General features: G+C 49.5%; 1 protein-coding gene across 1 annotated transcript in view; it reads right to left on the bottom strand.

Annotated features, from left to right (window-relative positions):
- PLXNA2 (plexin A2) overlaps positions 1 to 23,059 on the bottom strand; it is a 173,881-nt gene that overhangs the window by 86,842 nt on the left and 63,980 nt on the right. The window contains 1 exon segment of the mRNA XM_040616779.1: positions 13,950 to 14,084. Within this exon segment, the coding sequence (XP_040472713.1) occupies positions 13,950 to 14,084 (135 nt within the window).

Here is a 23,059-nt window from a genome sequence, read left to right as displayed (position 1 = left end):
ACTTGGGGGATGTACAGCAAACCCTGAGCAAGGTCGAGACCCGTTAGACAAGGGGTGGGAAAAGCTCCCCTGTGTCTGTATGCATTAGGCAAGGCAGGTGAGAAAATACAGATGAAACAAGAAAAAGCAGAGAACAGAGCAATCAACATTCCTGCTTCAGTGTCTGCAGTGAGCTGCTGCAATGGGAGGAGAAGGCACAGTACGAGGATGGGCTTGAACACAAGGGATTAGAGATCTCTGCAGGTGTGTGGATGGCAGGGGGGCCTGGGTGTCAGGGTCTCCAAATCGCCCCCATAACCTGCAGAGGAGGAGCTCGTCCAGGCTCACATCCTGGTGCTGAAAGCCAGTCTGCATTACGAGCTGTCTGCCACATCTCTATATTAATAAGACCAGGAACACAACAGATGCTCTCAAAACTTCAGCAAACACCACAAAGGCCATCAAGCAAAGGAGGACAAAGACAATCGTATTTCACACAGTAGGAGCCGGTAAACCCATGCTTAGAGCAACAAAGTCGCAGCCAAACAAACATGACCCCGAGTGGGATCTATGGCTCTGGCAGGCACATTCTCAGCCTACACAAACAGGGAAAGATGAGATGCATTTATCTCAGATACTTGGTTTCAACAGCTTTCCTTAACAGCTCTGGCCCCTTGAATTAATACCCATGGCCAAGCAAGCTGCAGAACGGGCTCACAGTGGGGGAGGTATCATTATCTACATGCCCGTTCACTATTTCCGTAGAAGGATTGAAGACCAGGTGAGAATTCTTTGCACACTAGATTATTTCTTTGTGGGGTGTGTGTGGGGGCGTGTGTGTGTGTGTTTTAAGAGAAAGTAATTGTCACTTGAAATCATTCAGGTGCAGATGCAACAAATTGCTGACCTGCGGCTGATCTGAAACAACAGCGACGGTATCTCAACTCTACCAATAAATACACACTCGCAATGGGGGAGAGGGGAGAACAGCCTACACATAACTGAAGATGGATTTATTCCAGCCTTTGCTACAAGGCTGAAGGCTGGGAAGCCGAATCCCTCTCTCCCAGGGTTTCATTAGCCGGGAATGGCTTTCTAACGAGATTTACACAATCTAGCCTGGAGCCTACACATTTTGCTCTGCACCCAAAGACAATAACAACAGGGAGCTAAGGAGATGCCTTCTTTTTCTCTGGTCACCCATAATTCAAGGCTGTTACACTGCTGCCATCAATGTGATTACACAGAGCACAAAAATAAAATAAAAACCTGCCCTTCTATAGCATTAAGTCTCCAATTTCAACTGACCCAAGCCAGGAGAATTTATAGTTATGGGGACCACATTCAGTCCATTAGGAAAGGATAGGAAATTGCCAGCTGGGATCTAGATGACATTCTCACCTCTCCTTCCACCGACCGGGAGCCCAGCTGGGGCGAGCACCGCTCCCGTACAGTGCTGCAGTCCCCCATCCCCGCGGACATCACAGAAGGGGGCTGGGGGGCTATTTTAGGAGGCTCTCTCTGCACGTGGGGTAGTGGCAGGTGGAACTGTGGTCCTAAGCCCCACCACAGCCCTGCAAGGACAAGGAGAGCCCCAAGCTGGCCATCCCCTTATGCACTTTGATGGGTCAAGGTCCTTTGTTGGATGGGATGCAGCTTTCCTGGAATGGTACGTCCTCTGCTGCAGAAAACCCACATCTGTACAAAGCCTAAACCCAGATGCCCTGCTAGCACGCTGCCGCCTTACAGGGATGCTTCTCCCACAAGCACAACGTATCCTCTAGCACCCTTCTTGGAGGAGACAGTAGGGGATGAGCAGGGTCACAGGCCACCAGCCTGGACCACGTGCACTGAAAGCAAGGACCTAAAATGGAAAAACCCAGCCTGTCTTTGCCTAACAACTGGAGCTTGCACACCCCTCTCCCCAGCCACAGGAATGCTGTTTCTGGCACAGTTTCTCCAGTAACGCTATTCTAGTGTGGTCAGCTCTTTTCGTACGTAAGGATTTTAAGCAAATTTTTTTTGGGGGCAAGACTGTCGGCTCGCTCACACAAAGGCCCAGCCTCACAAGGAGGAGTCATTTTTTAACACCCATCCTCCCCTCTGATTTCTCCCAAAATAAAATTAAAAAAAAACCACCAAAATTCAACCAACTTATCATCATGTTCTTATGGAGATATTAATAGCACGCAAGACACTGACAGTTGCCTGCCTGTGAGTCACTTCTTAAAGGGATGGGAAGAAGCCTGCAACAACTGCGGCTTGTTAGGAGACAATGAAAATATCATCGGTGAAGCGCAGTGCTAAACCCGTCCTTACTACAGCAGATTCAACGGGAGGTGCTCATGTAGCACATGTCCAGTGCAGCTGGGCACCAGGGGCTGACTGTCACACAGACTTTGCCCAAACCAGCAAGAGAAGAAGCTGGTGGCCAGGCAGGAAGCAAGCCTTTGCCAAAGTCTACCTTAAGTATCAGTTGACTTTGGCCATTTGGTTTGGATTTTTATCACGGCAGCACTCTGGAGCTTGCAGCACTGACCAGGATTGTTATCCATGTCACTAACGGAGCAAAAGGCAGATCCCTGCCTCCAACAGTCTCCTGGATCATGGTGATCCCAGGCTGAGGCAGCATGGAGCCCACCAACACTTCCATCCATCCCAGCTGCTGAGAGACCCTCATTGCTTGGCTCTTGTTTCTGGGCCCCTGTGCTACTCAAATCTTATTTCTCCACTGCTGGCATGGGATTCCAAATGGGTCTTTTAATTCAATTATTTGAAAACATCTCTGATGTCTTGACAACCTAATTTGGTCTCCTCCAGGCCTTTCAATACCACGTGTGGAAGAGCAGAAGGCACTGTCCCACCCACATGATGCGCTCGCAATGCAAGTCCCTCCAGCTCTCCAAGCACTCAACTCAATTTCTATTTGAAAGGAAACATGAATACTAATTAAACAGCCATAAGGGCACAGAGCAGATAAATATGTGTTGCAAGAGAAAACTGGAGAGAGACACTCTGAAGTGGAGCCAGGGAGGGGAGGAGGCAATGTGTCATTGTTTTTGGTGGCACAACTTCAGAATAGCACTCATCACTTAAAATACTCCTATAACCAACCAAACCTGGTGTTAGGCGAGCATGCTGGACTTCCTCCACCGCCTTAAAATCTTCCTCCTCCTCCATGCAACATCCATGGCTGCTCTGACTTCAGTCGTACACATTTGAAACCATATTTTGTTTCATCTGAAGCCCGGGTAAAGCAGTACGTACGTGCCAGCTTCCAGCACGCTCCGAAACTCCCGTGCCAACTCCTCTGCAACTGAACAGCCCTCTGGGCTGCAGTCGGCAGGCTGGAAGGATGGTGATCAGCTGAAGCATTCTCTCTCCCTGCTCTTAGATTAAACCTCTTAGAATAAAAAAACCCAACACCTCCAATTTTCATCTAACAAAGAAAGGTGAGCAGCCATGCTAGGAAGACTGGATTACAGAGAGTGGCCCTGCCTTTCTGTTCAGCTCTTTGGAAACACAGCAGAAAACTACTGGTTGAGCCCCTACCCAGGTTAGTTTTAAGCACAAAATCCTCCGCCCTGCTTTGTCTGCACAGACAAGGAGCAGCTGACATCGGTGATGCTGTCCTGGATGCAGGTGGGAAGGACAGTGCCACGGAGATGCCCTATGGAACAGGCAGTTCGAGACAGAAAGGGCAAATCCCCACTTAAGCTTCGTTTTTTGCCATCAAACCCAGCAGTTTGGCCCTGCCAGAGTTCAAGGAGTTTTGGAGGAAAAAGGAAAAGTTCCAAGTCTGGGAAGAAGAAAAGTCCAGAACCTATTAATATGCACAGGTGTAGCTTGGCAGCAACAATGCACACAAAATCTTTGAAACTCGAGGGCTGCCACGACAGATCAACCTATTGCTCAGTCAAGCCTGGGAGCACGCTGCCAGCTACGGCCACTTCCAGCTGCTTTGCCGGGACGGGAACAGGCTCCCCAAGCTCCCGAGGAGCCGGCCAGCTGTGCGGCACCGCAGCCGCCACCACGCCGGCGTCACCTTCAAGGAGCATCGCCCTTCGTGACAGGCACTTGAGGATTTACTGATGAAGGTTAAATGCTTTCAAAGTGATTTTTGTGCACTGAAATCACCTGTTTATGAAGATTTATTTTTTTTAAAGGTACACTTCCAAGAGTCCATATGACTAACTGCAGCTGGGAAGGTGATGCTTACATTGATGAAGACTTCGTAAACTATTTGTCACTGGAAACCAGACCAGTGACTTCTCTTATATTCACCTCACTGTGACCACAGAACACTGAACTGAACAGCGGTGAAATGAAGAATGGTCTTGTTATGGGACTAAGGATTTGGGAGGTTTCAGTTCAATCTCTTCCTCTGCCATAGATTTCCTGTGTGACTTAGGATAGGTCACGTAGCATCCCTATGCTTCAATTCCTCATCTAAAAAGTGATATCGCTGCTCCATCTCATAGGGCTTTGGGGAGGATAAATCTGTTAGCAGATAGCAAAATGTTCACAGCCTGGTGGTGGCTGCTGCAAAGAAGCCACTGAAAATTAGGCAGCTGTGGTAACCGAACAGGCAGGTAAGCACAGAGGAAAAAGAACGGGGGAAAACAATGATCTCCCCGTGCAAGGAGCACTTTCTAAGCTTGATTGCAATAAAAATGATTTCTTTTACACCCGCACAAAAACCTTCAGGACCCCACTGTTATTTCCCCTTGCACAGCCCTCTTCAGCTCTTGACGAATGCTGTGCTCCTCGCGGATCAGCCCCCACGAACTTGGCAGGGGAAAGTCCCGAGCACAGCCCTGGGCACAGAGTGTTTAGTCTGCTGGGCACATTCCTGCGTGCTGCTAAAATAAATAATAGATTATTAAGGGAGCTCCTTTTCCTCACTAGCATCGGCCAGAAATGCCAGAGTTATCAAATGGCTCGTGAGGACGGTGCAGGGATGGGGCTGGAGGGACCCAGAGGGACCCTCGGGGCTGGAGGGACCCTCAGGGCTGGAGGGACCCCCTGCCTAGATAGCTCTGGCCAGGACCTGCGCTGGGTTTGGTGCTCTGGATTTTCATTCGGGATGCTGAACTTGCCTGCTCTCCAGAAATGTCCCAAGCTCCCCAGGGAAACCCCTGTACCTTCCTCCATACCCATGGTCTGGCACGCTCTAGAAAATCTCAACATCTTTTGCTACAGCAAAGTTTTAACAGGGAAAATATTTCGCCAGGGAAGGAGGAGGGAAAACAACAGCAAATGCCACAAAAGTTGTTTTTCTGCTTTGCAACCAGCCTTAACTTTTATATTTAGTCCCAGCTCACAACACCATTACAGCCAGCTCCCCTGGGGCACATCCATCATTGTCAACCTATCTGGAATCTGCAGGAACTTTTTTCTGAACTTTTCTGAACTTTTCAAATACTTTGGTGGGAACTTGGTTTTAAAGCTGAATAATTGTTTGCATTAAAGCTGTGCCAGTGGGACTGGGCTAAGGGTCCCGCTGACTGGGTACACTCAGAGGTTTGGGATGGGACTTGCCGCGTTTTTTTAGCTCTGCTCATTCCAGTATTATCGCAGGAATCCCTGTTTGTAGCTGTATTCTGCATGACTGATTTGAAGTGAAACAAACAAAAAATACACTGAAAGGCAAACCTCAGTGCATCTGATTTTGCAGAACTTTTCAGAACCTTGAGGAGAAAACCAGAAAATGGCACAGGATGCTCCGAGGTTAAAGACTCGGGGTGGATTTGAACTCTCTTAAATCCTCCTGCCCCTTTGAGCCATGGAATCCAGTCTGATCCCGATGTTGAGGTTCAGGGAAGAGCCAAGCCTGGAGAGAAGACTGCTGGAGGGGGCTCTTAGTTGCTCCCCATCCCACTCACAGCCACCAGGAAAGGTCCCACATCATCCCGAGCCTTCCAGGCTTCGGGGTGCACATGCAAAGCCCACGTCCAAGGGCAGCTGCACAAGGCACCTTGTCCTTCCCTGCAGAGCCCGCGGCTCTGAGCTCACAGGGAAAAGATCCAGAGGGGCAAGTGCCTGCACATCGGCTGTGCTGACTTCCTGCAAACTTCATAATAATAAAGTGATACTCTACACCGTATCCCTTTTTCCATTTCACCCTTCACTGGATCATTTTATGCATCTATTCCCATTGCTAATTCAAACTAATTAAAGTATAAAATAGAATAATTCGTGCAATTTCAGAGCTCCCCTCACCATATTGTGAGTTATGTTTCTTTTTTGTTAGCGCCCGGTGTGAACAATTCCCCTCCTCACCGGCTGAATAGCCGCCAAACTCATTTGCTGAGAAGACAAACTATTCCAGCAGCATAGGAAGGGGGGAAGGAAAAAAAAAAAGTTTAAAAAGCTCTAATAGAGAGAAAGAGGAATCTGAGGTTTGCTTTTAAATTTCATAGCTGAGCACCGAGTGCGAAATTTCAGAATTCTCCTTCAAGTAATTTTCTCTCTCGGGAACAGAGGTCTTTCCCTCTCTTATTGCTCCTGTTAAGGACAGGAGACCCATGTCTGTCTGTCCATCCGAACATGCAAATCCCACAGCAAAGCCACAGCTCCACAGCGTTCCCTGCACAGCTCAAACTCAGCCATGGACCCCAGCACCATCCACCGAGATGCGTGGGAAACCTCAGCTTGCTTCCAGGATGGAGTACGGGTGGTGGCACCAAACCTGGAGGGACATTAGACCTTCCCGCAACTACTGAGGATGTCAACTGTCCCCTTACAAACACCTGATGCATTGGTGTGCTGAGAAGGAGGAGCTCTGTGTGCGTACGTGCACGTAAGGGAAATTCTGGAAATATTTCAGGACTGTGGTTGCTTGCCTGAAATTTAAACAATAGGTCTGTGGAAAAGGGGGGATTGGAACGGGAAGCAAGTGCTGAAGCAAACACATGGGAACCCTGTGGCTGTGACTGGCAAGGGAAAAATAGACTAATCCAAAGAAAAAAGAAAACAAACCAAACAAACCCTGAAAGCAAACCTAGCAAGCACTTGAAAGAAACAACCATATGAGCAATGTTGAAAATATAACTCATTTAGAAAAAACAAACCCACTGACCCTGATATTGAATCTTTACATTGGGGTATTTTTTACCACTTCTTCCAGGAAAGTTTACTTGTCAAGTATTCGTTACCTCAAAGCCTTCTGCACTTAACTCCACCCCCTCAGATGCTTGAACATTTTGTGTCTGTACATAAATTTCAGCAGGCTGCGGGGCTGCGGGACTGGAACCAGGCTGGACCCCACCACGGCAGCCCCACCGTGGCCAGAGCTCTGCTGGCGTGACAAACGGCCTGCCAGCAGGGCAGGAAAATGAGACAGCATGCTGTCCCACCTGGCTGGGCTGGGGTTTGTTGTGGTCAATTGGCTTTAATTAACACATCCTTCTTGTCAGGTAGATATTGTTCATGATCTCAGACAAGTTTTTAGCTGAATTTCTTCATTATTCCTAATTGGCTACAGGGAGGAAAAGTGGAAAAAACCTGCATCAGCTGATGAATTTTAGAAAAGCGTAGCGTGAGCAGCTGGTGGTGGAAGGGGATGGCACAGAGCTGGTGCAAACCTCCCCACGGAGCACAGCCCTTCCTCAAGGACAGCAGCTCTGCTGCAGCAAGGACCACGCTGCTCTGGAGGGGATCCTCTCGCCATCCCCACACTCCCTCATTCATCCCCCTACTCTACTCCCTCTTTGCCCCAGCTCACAGCTATCTCACGCCTTTCTGGCAGTAGTTGTGGAAAAACACAAGTTGGGCAAGTGCGTCTGCACAGCCCAATGTGCTGGAGCAGCTGGGGGTCCCAGCCAGGCTGGTGACACCGAGGGTCGTAGCAAGCCCCTGCCAGGCACGCTGTGTTATCTGCACGGGTGAGGGTGAGCCCCTGGAGCAGTGCATGGGAGGCAGGATTTTGGACATCTCTGGTGGGATTCAGCAAAGCCATTTTCCCTGTCCCAGTGGTTCAAACTTCGCTAAGATTACGTCCAGCTAACTGGCTGTTCAACTAGCAGATAATGTAGTTAAAAATTTAATCAGTTCATTTTTTCCCTCTTGATGACTCCAGACCCTTTTATCCACATCTCTTGCATTTTTTATTGTGTTTTCTCAGTTCTTTTCAGGACACCATCAGTATTTACAGCCTCACTACTCCAGAACTGATGGACTTCTTGTTTTTCTCAGCCCTCACTCCAGTTCCAGCCTCTTCTAAATCATCCGGGCAGCCCCCGCCTGCCTCCCTCTCAGTCAGCAACCACAAAGTTCAGTCCAAAGCAAAGCTGTTTTCACAGGACTTAAACATCTCAGGGTTACAGGACAGGGAGCTGTGCAACAAATTACCCGCAGAGCCGTCTGCAGATCTGCAGCTCCTGACACAGGGGCATTTGCAAAGCAAATATTTCAGAGCTAACAGAGCAGGCTAAAAGACAATTTCTTTACCTACAGCCACAATGATGTATGTGGAAGAGGGAGGGAAAAGCAACAGGTCTGAGTGAGCTCCGGCAGCGCTGCCAGCTCCCTCTGCCCTCCACACCCACAAGATGCTCATAGCCTGGTCAATACTGGTCATACTGGGCAATGCCCCCCAGTGCTGATGCACACAGAGTAATGGAGTCTAGAGCTGCTCCTTGCTTTTTAAGAGGCAAGGCTGGGATGAAGTGGCTGCAAGCCATAAAATGGCCCTTTCCACTTCTTCAATCCAAATAACCTTCGGTGTCCCCAGCACACCCCCGGCAGGAGCGCTGGCCCCCTCCCCGCACCCGGGGCCATCACTTACAGCAGCAGGCAGCAGCTCTGCCCTCCCTGCTGCCGTGCCCTTCTCGCCACGGCGTGAGGGGAATCTTTAGGGGTTGGCATTAATCTTCGCTGCCTCCCACCAAGCGACGGGCAGGAGCGCAGCTCCGCTCATAACGCTCTGCATAAGGGTCCCTGAACTACATCAACCAGGGATAAAAATGTCCCACCAGCCACCAGAAATTGCTCAGGTGCTCGAGCACTTGCCGGCTTAAAACCAAGAAGTCAGTCTGCACCCTCTAAACCCTCCTTGCCTCCCCCTAAGGCTAGGTTATCCTGCAACAGGGGTGGAGGGGCTCAGCACCACACACAGCTCAGCATCATGCATGCAGACCGACCGCAGAGCATTTGGTACTTGCTAGAAGGGCAAAGAATTCCTCAGTACATCCCAAGCTACAGAGGTCCATGGCCCTCCGAGCTCCACAGTGCTAATTGATGTTATCTGCATTTCACTGGGTGATTATGTGTTATTATTTCTACCACGGGAACAGTGAAGTTCCCAGTCACGGAGCAGGATGCTTCCCTGCTACATACTGTATAAAAACAGAAAGAAATCATCCCCCTGTGGCAGAATTAACCACCGAAGTAACTATGGATGAGCTGAGAGCAGCAGTGTTTCCGAGGCAATGAAATGTGCAGGGATTTTGGAGGATGCTGATGGAAGATGAATTTTGCATTTGCAACATCCTGGCCAGGTAGCTCATTAGGAAGGTGCTGCTTCACCCGTCAGGGAGCAGACCCGCACCGCACAGCCTCAGCACCTCATCGAACTATTTATGGGATTAGCAAAAACAAGTGGTGGATCATTAGCTAAAAAAAAATAAATAAAGTGTTGGGAAAATAAAGGAGGAAAACCACATCTTGGTAGGGTCTGTCTGCCAGTGGGGAAAAGACAACGAGAGGAGGGGGAGTGCCTGCTCCGGTGCCCGACTCCTCTGCCCCTACCAGCACCCCGTGCCCATCGCTGCCTGCGGCTGCGAGAAGCCCCTGCAGTCAGGGCTTACAGCTCTGCATTGGGGGAGAGACCTGTTGGGCCATGTTTCTTTTCACTAGAGCAGAGATATTCCTTCCAACAAGCCCTGCAAGTTATTTCGATCACGCTGTTTTAAATTCCATGTTTATAGCCCTTGATTAGGTGGTGAAATCTTTTGGAGACGGCAATCCCTGCCCCGGTGCCTGCAATGTGTTTGATTTGAGCCTCCGCTCACTCCCAGATTAAAAATAACAAAATTTGTTCTTCTATCAAGAGCTGCAAAAATCTTTGGCCCCAATTCCGCTGATGCTTATATAATCTCCGTGCTGAAGTATGCCCACCATTTCTCACAGGGTTAGCTCGCGACGGCTGAAGGTGTACGTGGGAGCAAAGTCAAACCTGCTGCATATAAAACCAGGGCTGCAACGGTTTGAACTTGCACGGGGAGCAGAGACAGCCAGCAAAAAGGGGTTGCAGCCTTGGAGTCAGAAAATTGCTCCCATCCTACAGGGCTTATTTAATTGAAATGCACTGAGCTTTCATACATTAAAAAAACCTACCATCTCCCTGACGCACAGACAATTAATGCTTCAGGACTGAATTATAAAGCCACTTTTTCTCACTATAAGCAGCATTTTTCCTGTAAGGCTCAGTCTTTCCCTCTGAAAGCAAGAAATCAGAGATTTTCGGCACACGCAGGGGATGTTGGTGTGGGTTCCATGACAGACTCACCATTAAAATGGGAAGATTTTTAATCTGGGGGCTTTTGGTGGCCCCACAACATTTGTCACTGGTTTTGCCCTGCGCTGCCATTAACCCCTCTCCTGCCGCTTGGTGGCTGGGGGCTCCCAGCCCTGGGTGCACCCTCACGTCTCACCATCTCAGCAGAGGGCAGCCAAGCAGCCGACAAGCCCATCACAGCAAGGTTACCAATTCCACTTCAATATTTTTTGTGGGTTTTTTTGGGTTTTTTTTCTGATAGAAACTGTTAGTTGAATTTGTCTGTCCATGAAAAACAAGAGGCAGCTCACGCTGGGCTCCTGCTGAGAAGAGCCCTGGCGAAAATCCTCTCGCTGCAGCTGCGCGGGTCCCCCCAAAAGCCGACCCACCCGCAGCACCTACCGCTATTTCGGTCGGGGGGCACGATGCAACTCTGCCAGCACTCCCCAGCCCCACTGCTACTCCCATCCTGCCACCCCACGTTGCTCTGCGAATGCGACACGTCTCCATCTCAGCAGCATCTAGCGCTATCCAAGCCTTGCTCAGCTTGTGGGCAGGAATGATGCTTCTTGCTGGAGCAAGGCTGAGAAATGAATTTCTGCTTTTGTCAGGGTCAGAATCATTCCTCTTTTGCTGTAAAGAGCTATTTGAAACCAGGTGCAGTGGGAAAAGAGCCTGTAAAAGCTCCTAATAAGCACTCTTAAATCATGTGGTTAAAGAATTCTGAGTAAGTGGCTGGAAGCAAAGTTTCTTTATCCTTCTCTCCCCTGGACTGGGCTGTGCAACTGTTGCTTCTGTGCTTTGTGGGAGTGAAATCAAATGTCAAATATTCTGCTTTGGAAGAAGTTGGCAATGAAACATGAAAGGCTCATGGAGAGCTCAAAAGGACTGCGGATAAATTGGAGCGAGGCACAGACAGGGCTGGGACAGGAGCCAGGGGGAGTGGGGAAGGACTGCGCCTACAACCACAACTCCAGATTTCAGAATGAAGCAACTACTTTCCCTAACGTATTTCAGCAGAAAGCTGATCCTAGCTGCTGCAGGCACAGAAGGAGGATGGGCTTCAGACCGAAATGGTACATCTATGCTTTGTTGGGAAGCATCCACACATCTCAGTTTGTTCAGCATCATCACAGTCCAACAGAGCATCGCGTCTTACCGCTGGTCTGTACCTAACGCCACGGCCGCAGGAGCTCGAGACCTGCTACTGATCACTACTGGGGAGCACACATTTCTTAGCCGAATTACACCAAAACCCCCTCATTTTTTGAAAGATGTGTTTTTAAACATGCACGTATCCTGTTTCTTTCTCAGCAGATATTTAAAATCACAGGCTCTGGACAATCCTCCCCCAGTACATTAACATGCAGCAGATCGACGTTAAGAACAGCTGCTCTCTATGTCATTTTACTGTGGCAGAATTTTATTTTGTTCCAGATTTCCAGACTTCAGAAGACATTTTTACTGCATATTCTTGCTGCTTCTGAGGGCACTTCCCACCATTTATAGCCTCAGAAGCTGCTGGATCTTTCTCCTCTTGGTACTGACCCCTTTTTAATCATCAGGTTCCTTTATATAGCACTCAGGTAAAAAAAAATATATTCTCCTCTCCACTTTGCTAAACTATCACATCGCCAGGATTAGGGCAGTGGGGTCACAGGAGCTGTCGAAATCCATATGTAATGGCATGCCAGGACTTCTGGACCCACAGCACACATCTCTGCAAGTGCAAAAAAGCAAATCCTACAGCGAGTCCTGCAAGGAATGAGGGACAGTGTCCCCCTGCTCCTGGAGTCTCCCCCAAGGCCAACGTTTTCCCAGAGCTGTGGCTGGAAATGGAATTAACGTTCCAGAAATATTCGATTATTTGCTAATTCTCTTCACATCTTTTTGTTTCACAATTAAGCAAATTAGCACTTTGATGAATATTAAGACGCTCTCGCCTCATAAAAGATGAGTTGGAGGCATTCCCACTGGATTTTCCTCCTAATGAAAACAGTTCCTCAACTGTTTGAGACACACGCTGGATCGTTTCCTCCCTGGTGAGAGCACGAGGAGCACGCGGCTCCTGGAGAAAATGACCACAGCATTAACATTTTAATAAAATAATGCAATTTCAAAGTTTGCATAGATCCTCATTATTACCATCTAATCCAAGGCCAAGCTGGAATGGGATCCTAAATTTCTGGCTTTTCATGGCAGTTTCTATCGCTGCGTCGCTATAACAAGCATATAATGCCTTCTTTAACCACAGGGATTTATTCAGTTAAGTCTTTTAGCAGGAAGAAGACTTTGCACTCTTCTAAATATTTATTCCCTGGCTTTAAGTTATAACCAAGCTAAGTATTTGCCATTTTTTTTTTTTTTTTGTTTTGCTACAGGTTAGCAAAACAGTATTGCTGGCTCTGGGAGGAGCCGTAAGCCCCCTCGGGCAAGGCAAGCTGTGAGGATAGCTGCTTGCTCTCTACCCCCATGAGTAGATCTTTGAGCACTGCACCCTGATACCTCTCCGTAGCATCTCTCTAGGAACAGGTGGGAGGGAGGACAGATATTTGTTTACCAGCAGATGTGGAAAGCTGTTAGTCACCAGGGGGTTAACTCAATGCTGAAAAATTTAACAGCATCCAGACAACTTCAGATGCAACCCTTCTCCTGTCTCCACCACCCACAAGGCACCAGCTCCATTAATCTGAATTACACAGTCATGAGTAATAGCCAATAAAATGCTCAACAGAGTCAGTGAACCCAGAAGTCTGGCTTAATGGTGGGGTCTTCATATGTTTTCTTGTCTCCAAGAAGAACAGAAGGTCCCAGATTATTTACATTGTGCTGGCTCCCCCAAGCAACAGCCTCCCATGGACTGTCAGCTATAAATTCCCATCCTAATCATTTTGGTTGTGCTTTTTTGGACCGGGGTGGGCACCAGGCAGCAACAGAACAGGCATGTCAACGGACGGCACGGTGCAGATACAGTGTAAGCGTTACTTGCAGAGCATATACCCACACCACGCCTGGTCCCACCTCTGCACGCTAGCATCACTCGCAATCACTTAAACCACACCGGTAAATAAATAAATAAATAAATGCAGGCATCATAAACGCTCAGACAAAGCTATGCAAAACCACAGCCTGCCAGCCTCACTGTGGGGAGTGGATCGTAACGCTTACGGCTCAGGATCTTGTTATCTAGGCAGGGATGTTCAGAGCCCCAAAGCACATTTCCTCTGCAGCAGCTCAGCTCGGTTCCCAACGCCTGCAGACAAGAGTAAGTGGGTACAACTCTCTCCCTTGTGCACTGATAACAATCTCTGGTCAGAGGCCGATAAAACTGAGCTTCTGCTGGTGCTCCATCTACCCGCACTGATCCAGGCACCATGGGGCTCAGCACACAACCTCAGCTGCATGCGCTCCAACAACACGCTCCTTATGGAAGGAAGCCACCACCACGTAGGTACGGAAGCAGATGCTTTACCTGTCGCTCCGACATGACGTACAGATACTTCTGATCGATGGAGAAGGCCATGTCTCGAAGGACTGGGCTCCCGTCCTTGAAAACCGTCACCATTTCGTACTGAATTCCACCATGGGGAGGACCATCTGCTCGGATCTGGAAGAAGCACAAACAGATTACAGGTGCTTTCATAGCAGCCAAATTCTATATTTTTTTCTTATTTTTTTTTTGCAGGGGGGGGAGTTGTGGGGAGGAGGACAAGGCAGGGAAAGGAATCTAATTCAAAACCTCAGCTCACAAGCTGGAGACAGAGCAAAGTGCTAGCAAGCAATGTGCGGGGGCAGGAGTTAGAGCAAAGGCTCCCTCTCCACTGAAGCTGATGTGATTTCCCCAACCCACAAGAAATAATGAGAAAGTTTTGTGGTCGCAAGGGGAGCACACAGACTGCCAGCACACTGTGACTGACCACGGGCGTTCAAGAGTAACAAAGCTAGTAAACTTTCCAGATTCTCTCTAAAATAAGCCTGAAACAAGGCCACAATAATCCCCAGGCAGCACAACAAGATAGAGTAGACCCGTTTCTTTCTTCCCCAGACGCATGAAGATTGAGATTCAGAACATCTCCGTCACCTCTTCTTGCCACAGAAGCCTCCTACAATACCACCTCTGCCTAGAAATGTGGAGCTGCTGCTGCCATCCCGTTAGTTTCAAATTTGCAGGATTCAGCAAGGGGAAACCACTCCTGCTCTGAGCAAGCAGAGAACTAACATGGCCTGTCCAGTCTGCCGGGCTCCCAGTATCCATCCATCCACCCCACCAAAAGACAACTTCCCGCTCCTGAAGGAAAACCTGCGAAGCTGTGACAAACCCCATCCCTGCCACCAGCAGCTGCTGTTGAGGATATGCCATCTCTTCCAAACTTAATAATTTATGGCCTTGGGGGCTATGCAAGGGGAAGGGAGGATAAACAAACAATTTACATTGTCTTTCCTACCAGGATTTGCATATTTGGATAGCCATTTCATCGCAACATGGTGTCTACATAGCTGAAAACACTGGCAGGCGTCAGGCAGGGAGAGGAGAGCAGTCAGGCGAGCCAAGGGCTCGGTGGAGCCGCTGCTGGCCCTGTGGCTCGCAGCGACAGCGATGCTGTGCGGCGGGGCCAGGAACGCGCTCCGCACGCGGGGCGCTGCGCAGCATGTGCGTGCTGCCCTGCGAGGAGTGGGCTGCATGGGGGACTGCCCATCCCTGGAAAAACCTCTTATCGCAGAGATGCCATCTGCTGCAGCCTCACGCCGAGCTGTCTTGCCGCATCCCCTTTTGCTGCTCGATTACTCACTGCCTGGCTGTGGTACCGAAAAAGAGGCACGAGGAACCGGCTTTGGACAAGCCTATGCCTTCAGAAGATGCAGGACAGAGCAGCAGCCAGGGATGTCTATTTCTTCTAGTTCATGTCCCCAAGAGGTAAGAAAGCAGGTTGTTAAGCATCTTAAAATTTATTTGAGCAACGTGCCACCCCAGCTGGAAATACAAGGATATCTTCATGCTCCTAGAGGAAGGATGCTCCCCTGCACCCTCCTCCAAATAAATCCTCTTCTTGGAAAGAGCCCTGGTGCCTCCTGCCATATAAAGACATGTTGGGTACACAAATGCATTTATTTTCTGGATTTATCTCTTTTCTCCTTACCTTCTGATTTTTTAGTGATACAAAAGAACATCAGGTGTGCATCAGAGGGGTCTGGTTTAACACCCATAGCCAGATGCAGGGAGCCTCTGGCAGGACTAAGAAGGCAGCACAAGTCTGGCTCAAAACCCCTGAACTTTCATAAAGGAAAATCCAAACAAAGGTAGCAGGTCAAACCCTGCTTTAGTTGCACCTGTGTGAATTAGGCTACTGCACTGCCTTCATGAAATACTGAGAACTAGAGGAAGGTTGAGACCAGTATGAGACCAGTTCCTTGCTGGGTGTTGCAAACCCATGCTGCCTCCAGACCCACTGCCCGTGCGTGCACCACTGTCATCTCCCGCCCAGGCCTGCCATGAACATAGGCACAAGGCTGCAAAATCGCCTGAGGAATAAATAGCAGGGACACTGGGCTGTCAGGGACACACAGCCGCTTCCATGCAAACACCTGATTAATGGCCGAATGGGGATGGAAACGCTGGACATGAAGGATCAGCAGCCTTTGTGAAAAACAACTGTTTTTCAGAGTTCCCTTGGGGCACCAGCAGCTCGTTAAATTGAGCTTCTTTCTAGTAATGAGGTCAGACAGGGCTAATAAAGAGAGATACCACTGGACAAGCCTTGTGCAGGCCAATTCCAACTGGGAATTGAGGCTCTGGGATGGAGACAGCACCATGCGCGTGATGGCTCCTCCAGCCTGGATGCGTGCTCGGAGCTGTGCCTGGCACGGGTGTCTTGGGACACAGCCGGAGCCCTGCACGGGGTGCTGGGTGCTGCCTGCACCCTCCTGCCACCCCCATAGGCGGGAGGAGCCACCTGGGGTCTCTCAGTGAGCCTGTCACGGTGAGATGGCTCCATGCTGCTCAGAGGCCACAGGACAGGAGGAGAGCAGAGCCCGCAGCGCTCCTGTCCCGTCCCGCCTGCTGCGGGCTGTGTCCTACCCACCCGGGTATCCCACAGCCTGAGATGCACCCACCGACACCAGGATGCTCCACTGCATCTCTTCTTGAGGGTTTCGTTTCCATGACAACAAATGATGATGTCAGAGAAGAAAGATGATTCCTGTGAATGCGGAAGAAGAAAGGGCTCATCTCCTCAGCAGGAAGCTTCTTGTTGACGTCTGGAGAGAGAAATAATCCCTCTGCCTATCTTACAGGCGCCCTTCCAGCGCCAGACAACTGCTGAGCCACCACTAGCAGCGTGGTCCCAACCCCCAGGTCTGGGTTCACCCCTGAGCCCCGGCTCCAGGCACAGCGATGCAGCACAGGGAGGAGCAGGATGGGGCTGGGCTGCTGGTGGTTGGTCCTTTATGTCCCCCTAACTCTCCACATTTTTCTTCTCTCCATGACACGGTGGTGGGGCATGGGAAGGGTTTAAGAGAAAGGCACGGAGGGAAGCGGTGCAGGCTGGAACGGGTGGGAGCGCAGTGAAACAGGGAGCAGGTGGCTATGGGGAGAAGCACATCGGTGCAATGGAAACCAGAGACGTCCAGGCTCAGAGACGTGTTCAGCCACCTGAAAGGCAGTGGAGACTGGGAGGACAGGTCGCAGGCTCGCACAACTGGACAGGAATCAGAGAAGTCGCCTGGGACAGATACCACGCTTTCCTCGCTTGCTCTTGATGGATGTTTACAAATATGGCTCAAAAAGTACCTAACGACATAATCTGCAAATCTAAATATCATCCCTGGCTCAGAGGACACCGGGCCAGCAAAACACGCCACGTTTTTTAAAAAACCAGCATGCTGCTCAGTTCAGGGAACTGCAGCCCTTCAAAGGCACGGCGCAGATTGCTGAGCCTAATACCCCCACAATACAGACTGCAGGCATAAACTCTGCATTATCTTAAGAGATTAGCAAAATACCACATTGTGCCACGTAGATGTTGCAGTGTAGCACCCGCGTATGAGCCATTCAAGGATCTAATATGACACGAAGCTCCAACATACCTATTGTACTAAAGTTTCTGCTAGTTTGCCCAGCCTATGCCAGAAGTAAGGTACCTCTGGATTCCCTACCAGTTTGTCCCAGCAGAGTCCCGTTAGAAGACACTGAATCTCTTTGTAGGAACTTTCCATGATTAAATTACCTGTCTGTTTTCATTACAAGTGTTTCAATGAGGCTGACTCATGATGCCAGAAAAACAGCTGAACAAATCCATGCATGAAGGGACTGATTCCCCATCCTGGGTCCCAGATGCGAGGCCACCCATTAACTCCTCTAGAACTGCAGCTTCTCCCCATATCCACAGGCACCTGATGGGAGAGGGATCCCAAAGCACCTTGCTGCTGGTTGCCATGTGAAAAGGTCTACGGAGGCAACGGATGGGCTCCGGAGATGATGCCCTGGGTCAGGAGGAACAACAGTCTGGCTGAGCGTGCTGATCTTTCTGTGTAACGGTGACGGAATGAAAAGCCCAGTCAACCCCGGAGCTTTAGGACTGCTCCTTTCACGCTACCATTTCTAGCCCTTCAGGGTGAATACTATCAAATAACATTGCATTTGTCTAAAATGGATGTTTCAAGTAGAACTGTATCAGCTCTGGGAATGAGCGCTGGAGCGTTACTGCATCTACTGCCTGAAATAGAAACCAAAGACAACAAGGAGAAGCCCTCACCGCCAAGGTGCATCTCTGCAGAACTGCCGCTGTTTTTTGCTGTTTACACCTGCACATCTCAGCTCTTGGGCATTCCCCAGTAAAGCTTCCCATAAAGCTCTAGGATGGATTTCTTGCTTCAGTAGTGGAAATTTAGCAGAAAGGCCGTTACTGGCAGCAGGTTTCTGAATGAGGCCGGAGCGCAGCGCAGCTTACATAGCCTTTCCCTACCTCTTTCAGCCCACGGTTATGTGGGGCCTTTCCTACCTAGACCTGGTACTGGAGAAAGTTTCCACAAGCAAGAGACTCAGCAATGCAAAACCTCCCCAAAGACAGGACAAGATAAATAAATACCAGTCCAGATTTTCGTGTGTGTGCCTCTGCCAAATAATCTTTGCAAAAAGGATTTATTTTTGCTAATCCAGTTTAATTAAAAGCAGGCTATTCTATATTCACACAACTAAGAAGGAGGTGAGATGCACATGACCTGCCACTTTCCCTGCCCCCCTCAGAAACATCCTTTTCTTGCAGTATTGTTTTACAGGATTACTGATGCTGGCGTCTGCGTGCTGCTAATGGGTCCTGCATCCTCTGACATCCAGAAAAAAAAAAAGCATGGCGATCTCTAGGAGGTAAGAATCCGGAATAGAAATTGCAAATATTCATATGGGAAGTTTCCAAAAGTCCTTCAGACCCCATATGAAATTATTCTGGGAGAGAAGTACCCCTTCACAACTTCAGAGCACGGCTAACATCAGCTAAGTCCTGGTGCTCGGGGAGCCAGGTCGGAGCCATTTGCCAGTCGTTGATAAACCACAGGGAAGCCCAGTGGTTTGCTGGGGGTGGTACAGCCAGTCCACAGCGGATCTGGGATGTGAATCTGGTAATGCAAATGCACAGGACCCTGCCTGAACTGCTGGATAGGATCCCTCACCGTGTCCCCATCCAGGAGAAACCCAGCCTTGAGGAACCGGCTTTCCCTGCTCACACCTTCTGCAGGCAGGAACACCAGGAGTGTGACTGAACTCACTGCTCTCCACGAGGGAAGTCTCCCCCTTGAAATTCAAGTGAAATAGTAATCCCATTAAGTATCTTTCCTTTAAATCATAGATATGTCCGTAAGGAAGTTAATGACAACCCTTACATGCACATTCAATTCAAATCAGCATATCCAATTAACCTCATTACCTGGAGGCTTCCTCATATCCCAGTCTTTCTCTCCTGTCATATTTTCTTTATGCGTTTTTCCCAAATTAGGATAAAATACGTCTGTCATAGTGGGCATCACCATCATTTTTACTCCAAAGATAGCGTGGGGAAACCTCGATAGATGGGTTCGCTCCAGAAAATCACGAAGCTGTCAGGCTGAGTGGCTTGGAGCAAAACAGCTCCTCAAGTCCGAACGATCTGGTCTCTGAGGGAGTAGAAAATCCACCTTTTCCAGAATTACACTGTCTGACTAAACATTAAATACACTCACTAATTACCACTGGGGTTGCCCTTACAAAACTCTACAGCGTCAGCTGGGGAGAAAAATCAGTTTTGGCAAAGAGCTCGTTGCAGTGAGCCCTGCTAGTGCACAGGCATTGGAGCTGCATGGCACCCAGGAGGGTTTTCCTCAAGCGCTGCTTACCGTGACCATTCCTTCAATTTCTGCAGACATAGATCCTTCTTTTATAAAGTGCCAGAGAGGGGCCATGAGCAGGGCAGCTGCGGCCATCAGAGCGATGGGCAGCCAAGCCGGGAAGGGGATGAATCGGCAGGACCGGTGACAAGCAGCCCACGGTATCACACCAGCATCTCATCCCACGCCACCCCTGGGCACTGCTGGAAGACCCAGTTTCAAGAGGGTGTATTGAGCGGTGTGTGACTCTTCCTTTTAAACTTCAAAGAGACATGAAAGCCCCACTGAGGCAAACCCAGCCTCGCATCCCAACTTCTCCCTCCTGCTGCTGGCCACAATGCAGACAAAGCATCAAGGCAGTGCAAAGCCAAGACCGCCTTCTCTACTCATGCTTTCTGAGTCCTAATCCCCTTTTTTGGAGACATTTACCTCCTCCATTCCCTCCCTGAACTAAAGGAAGCTCCAGGTGCAAGGAGACAGACCTCCTCTGCCCGTGTCCTGCTCAGATCTTGCCTTTCCCGATAGATGAAATTGCTGGTACCCTCTGCTCAGGTCACCCCTCATTTCCAGGATCTGCAAACACCTCCTGCTTGTGTGGCTGCACGCCTGAGTTTACACCTTCAAAAGGGGATGGGGAGAGGGAAGCAGGCTCCGTGCCACAGGTCTGGGCAGCAGAGCTAACGCGGGGTCAGCAGCTGTACAGCCATGCACAGTGTGGAGGGAGGCAGGGAGAGCTGGAGCCCGACTTTATTCTGATCAAGCTTCATGATCCGAATTATTTATAGATCTGAGGTTTCTGTGAATTCAATACTCATGTCAGAAATGTCTCTGTGTATGTGTCTTTCACACCCACATGTGTTTCCCATCTCTTCTGCTTGGGAAATGTTTGCTACATGTTCAAAGTCACAACCTGGAATCTGCAGCTCCCCAGAGGAACTGCTGGGCTAACTGGGGAAGAGCACAGAGACCCCCCCTTCCCCAGGGTCCTGGGAGGCTCTGCAGGGAGTGGGGGCTTGTAGTCTGCAGCACCAGCACCCACATATGCTGCTAAGCACAAAAATGCCAACCCAGCAAACAAATCAACCAACCCAAATTAACTCTCCCTTAGTGCATCTCCAGAGCCGAGGGTGGGAAGCGTTCCCATGAGCAAGGCTAGAATCCTAGCCCTGCGTGACAGGACGGCTGGAAGCCTGCCCAGAATCAGCACATGCAACCGCAATGGGCAGAGACCTGAACACTTTCAATCTTACCCTTTCAAAGAGAGTGAGCCCGTCTACAGGGAAGGCAAGACAGGTTTTAAAAAAAAACCCAACAAACAAAGAAGAAACAACCCTTCCTTCTGTGCTAAAGCTCAAGCCACAGTCAACAGGTTGTTGTCCCACAGATCGCAGCCGTCTCAGCAGCCCCCCGCGAGACCGGTGTTCAAGGTGCCACCGTAGGAGTGCATGGGTGGCCAGAGAAGCTTGGGAGAGGAACCCCTGGCTGCCTCTCTGCTAGCTGCTGGAGGTGAAAAAAGCCAACTGCTGGGCTGAAGCTGCAGCTCAGCCATCCTAACAGGTATCATGACAAAACCTTAAGAGAAGATTGCCACCGAAGCTGTTCTCTCTCTCTCTCCTAAGTCTTTATTTCGTTCTCCCATCCTTTTGCTCCCTCCACCCTCCTGGAGAGCTGATCGTCCAAGATAAACAGGGAGGATGGTACGGAGGCACCATGCAGAGACTAATCAGCAGCCCCCACGTCTTTAATTTATTACTGCATGAGAGGCTCATTTTGAACAAAGCTGCCAGTTCAGAAGATCATTCCTTTAAAAGACTTTTTATTTGAAAAGCTGTCAGCTCACACCTTGTCACAGCCCTACTTGCAGCAGTAGAACTTTAATAACGTGCCACCTCATGCAAATGAGCTGCTAATTAATTAAGTAGTATTCTTCCGGGGATGGAGTCATTAGAATCAAATTTGGGTAGGCTGGCTGGCTAGGTCGTATTGCTTTGGACTGTGCTTTAAATCAGCAGCACTGTCTTTTCCTTGAGTCCCAGCACTCGGGTGCATTCCCATCGGGAGGGAAGCTCTTTCCCATCCCTGTGCCCTTGGGAAGGCTCAGCATGCCCTGGTGAATCAGTGCAAAGCCACGTCGTGACATAACCACTTGCATAGCACAGAGCAGGCCTAGCTTAGCTAAGAACAGTAGTGAGATGAAAAAAAAAAAAATGATTGACTGAAGTACCCAAAAAGGTTGCCTTCTCTCCTGTTCAGGAAAGTCAGTGCAGAAGAGGGTCCAATTCAAAAGCAGGAGGTAGAGACTATTAACTCGGAGGGCTCCAGGGAGCAGGCTGCCAGGCAGGGAACACTGCAAAGGAGCGGTGCTTTTTTCTTGGAGCACTTGTTGCAAAGAGACTGTTGCTGGGGGTTCAGGGCTATCAGCTTTGCACCTTCCACCAGCATCAAAGTACAACCCATTAAAGGCAGAAACACTTGAGAGTGTCCTGTGGATTTACTCCCTGGAAGGAGGACAGCTCAGGGCATGTCTACAGCATGGTACAAAACCTATTCACTTCTAATTTGTCCCCTAATAAAGAGCCTCAACGTGCAATGACTTCTTTTTCCTTTTGTTCAGCAATAAGCACCCTTCTCCCTTTACATTCCTGTATTATTTTTAAAGAGATGGCTCAGTGCTTCTCTGGGAAATGGAAATCATTAAGTTAGCAGCACTTTGCTGCTTGCAGGCTTTACATTTTGGCACTGAGCAAGGAAATCATCAAAGAGACTAAGCATTGGCCTCCAAAAGAAAGGAAGGAGGGAGGTGTTGCTGGATTACAAGGCACTGCATGCTAACCTGTCTGCAATGTGCTCCTTCAGCCCCTGCCATTCTTTCCTTGACTTACCCCTGCTTCTCCTGCTTTGTGCGGCTTTAATCCAACTCCCTCCCTTACAGCTGAGAAGCAAATGAAAGTGCAGGCAAGCAAAGAGGAGGACAGCTCCAGGAGCAGGCAGAGGTGGTTTTTTCCCCGAAAGCATCATCTTCTACACGGCCCTAGCAGTGTTCGGCAGGGATGCGCAGCCGGGTTAGCTGGGCACAACAGGAGCCCTGGCTGTGCTGAGCTCAGGCTGACCCCCCTCTGCCCTTCAGCCCTCTGGGTGTTGCAAACACCTGGGTGATACCCTGGCTTTTTCTCCTCTTTGCCCAGAGCCCATAGCTGGGCTCAGTGTTAGCAGGTGCCCAAAGGGACT

This window comes from Falco naumanni, chromosome 17, assembly GCF_017639655.2.
Source record: "Falco naumanni isolate bFalNau1 chromosome 17, bFalNau1.pat, whole genome shotgun sequence".
NCBI lineage: Eukaryota > Metazoa > Chordata > Aves > Falconiformes > Falconidae > Falco > Falco naumanni.
Note: the sequence above shows the minus strand (reverse complement) of the source record. Positions and strands in the feature narration are given on the sequence as shown.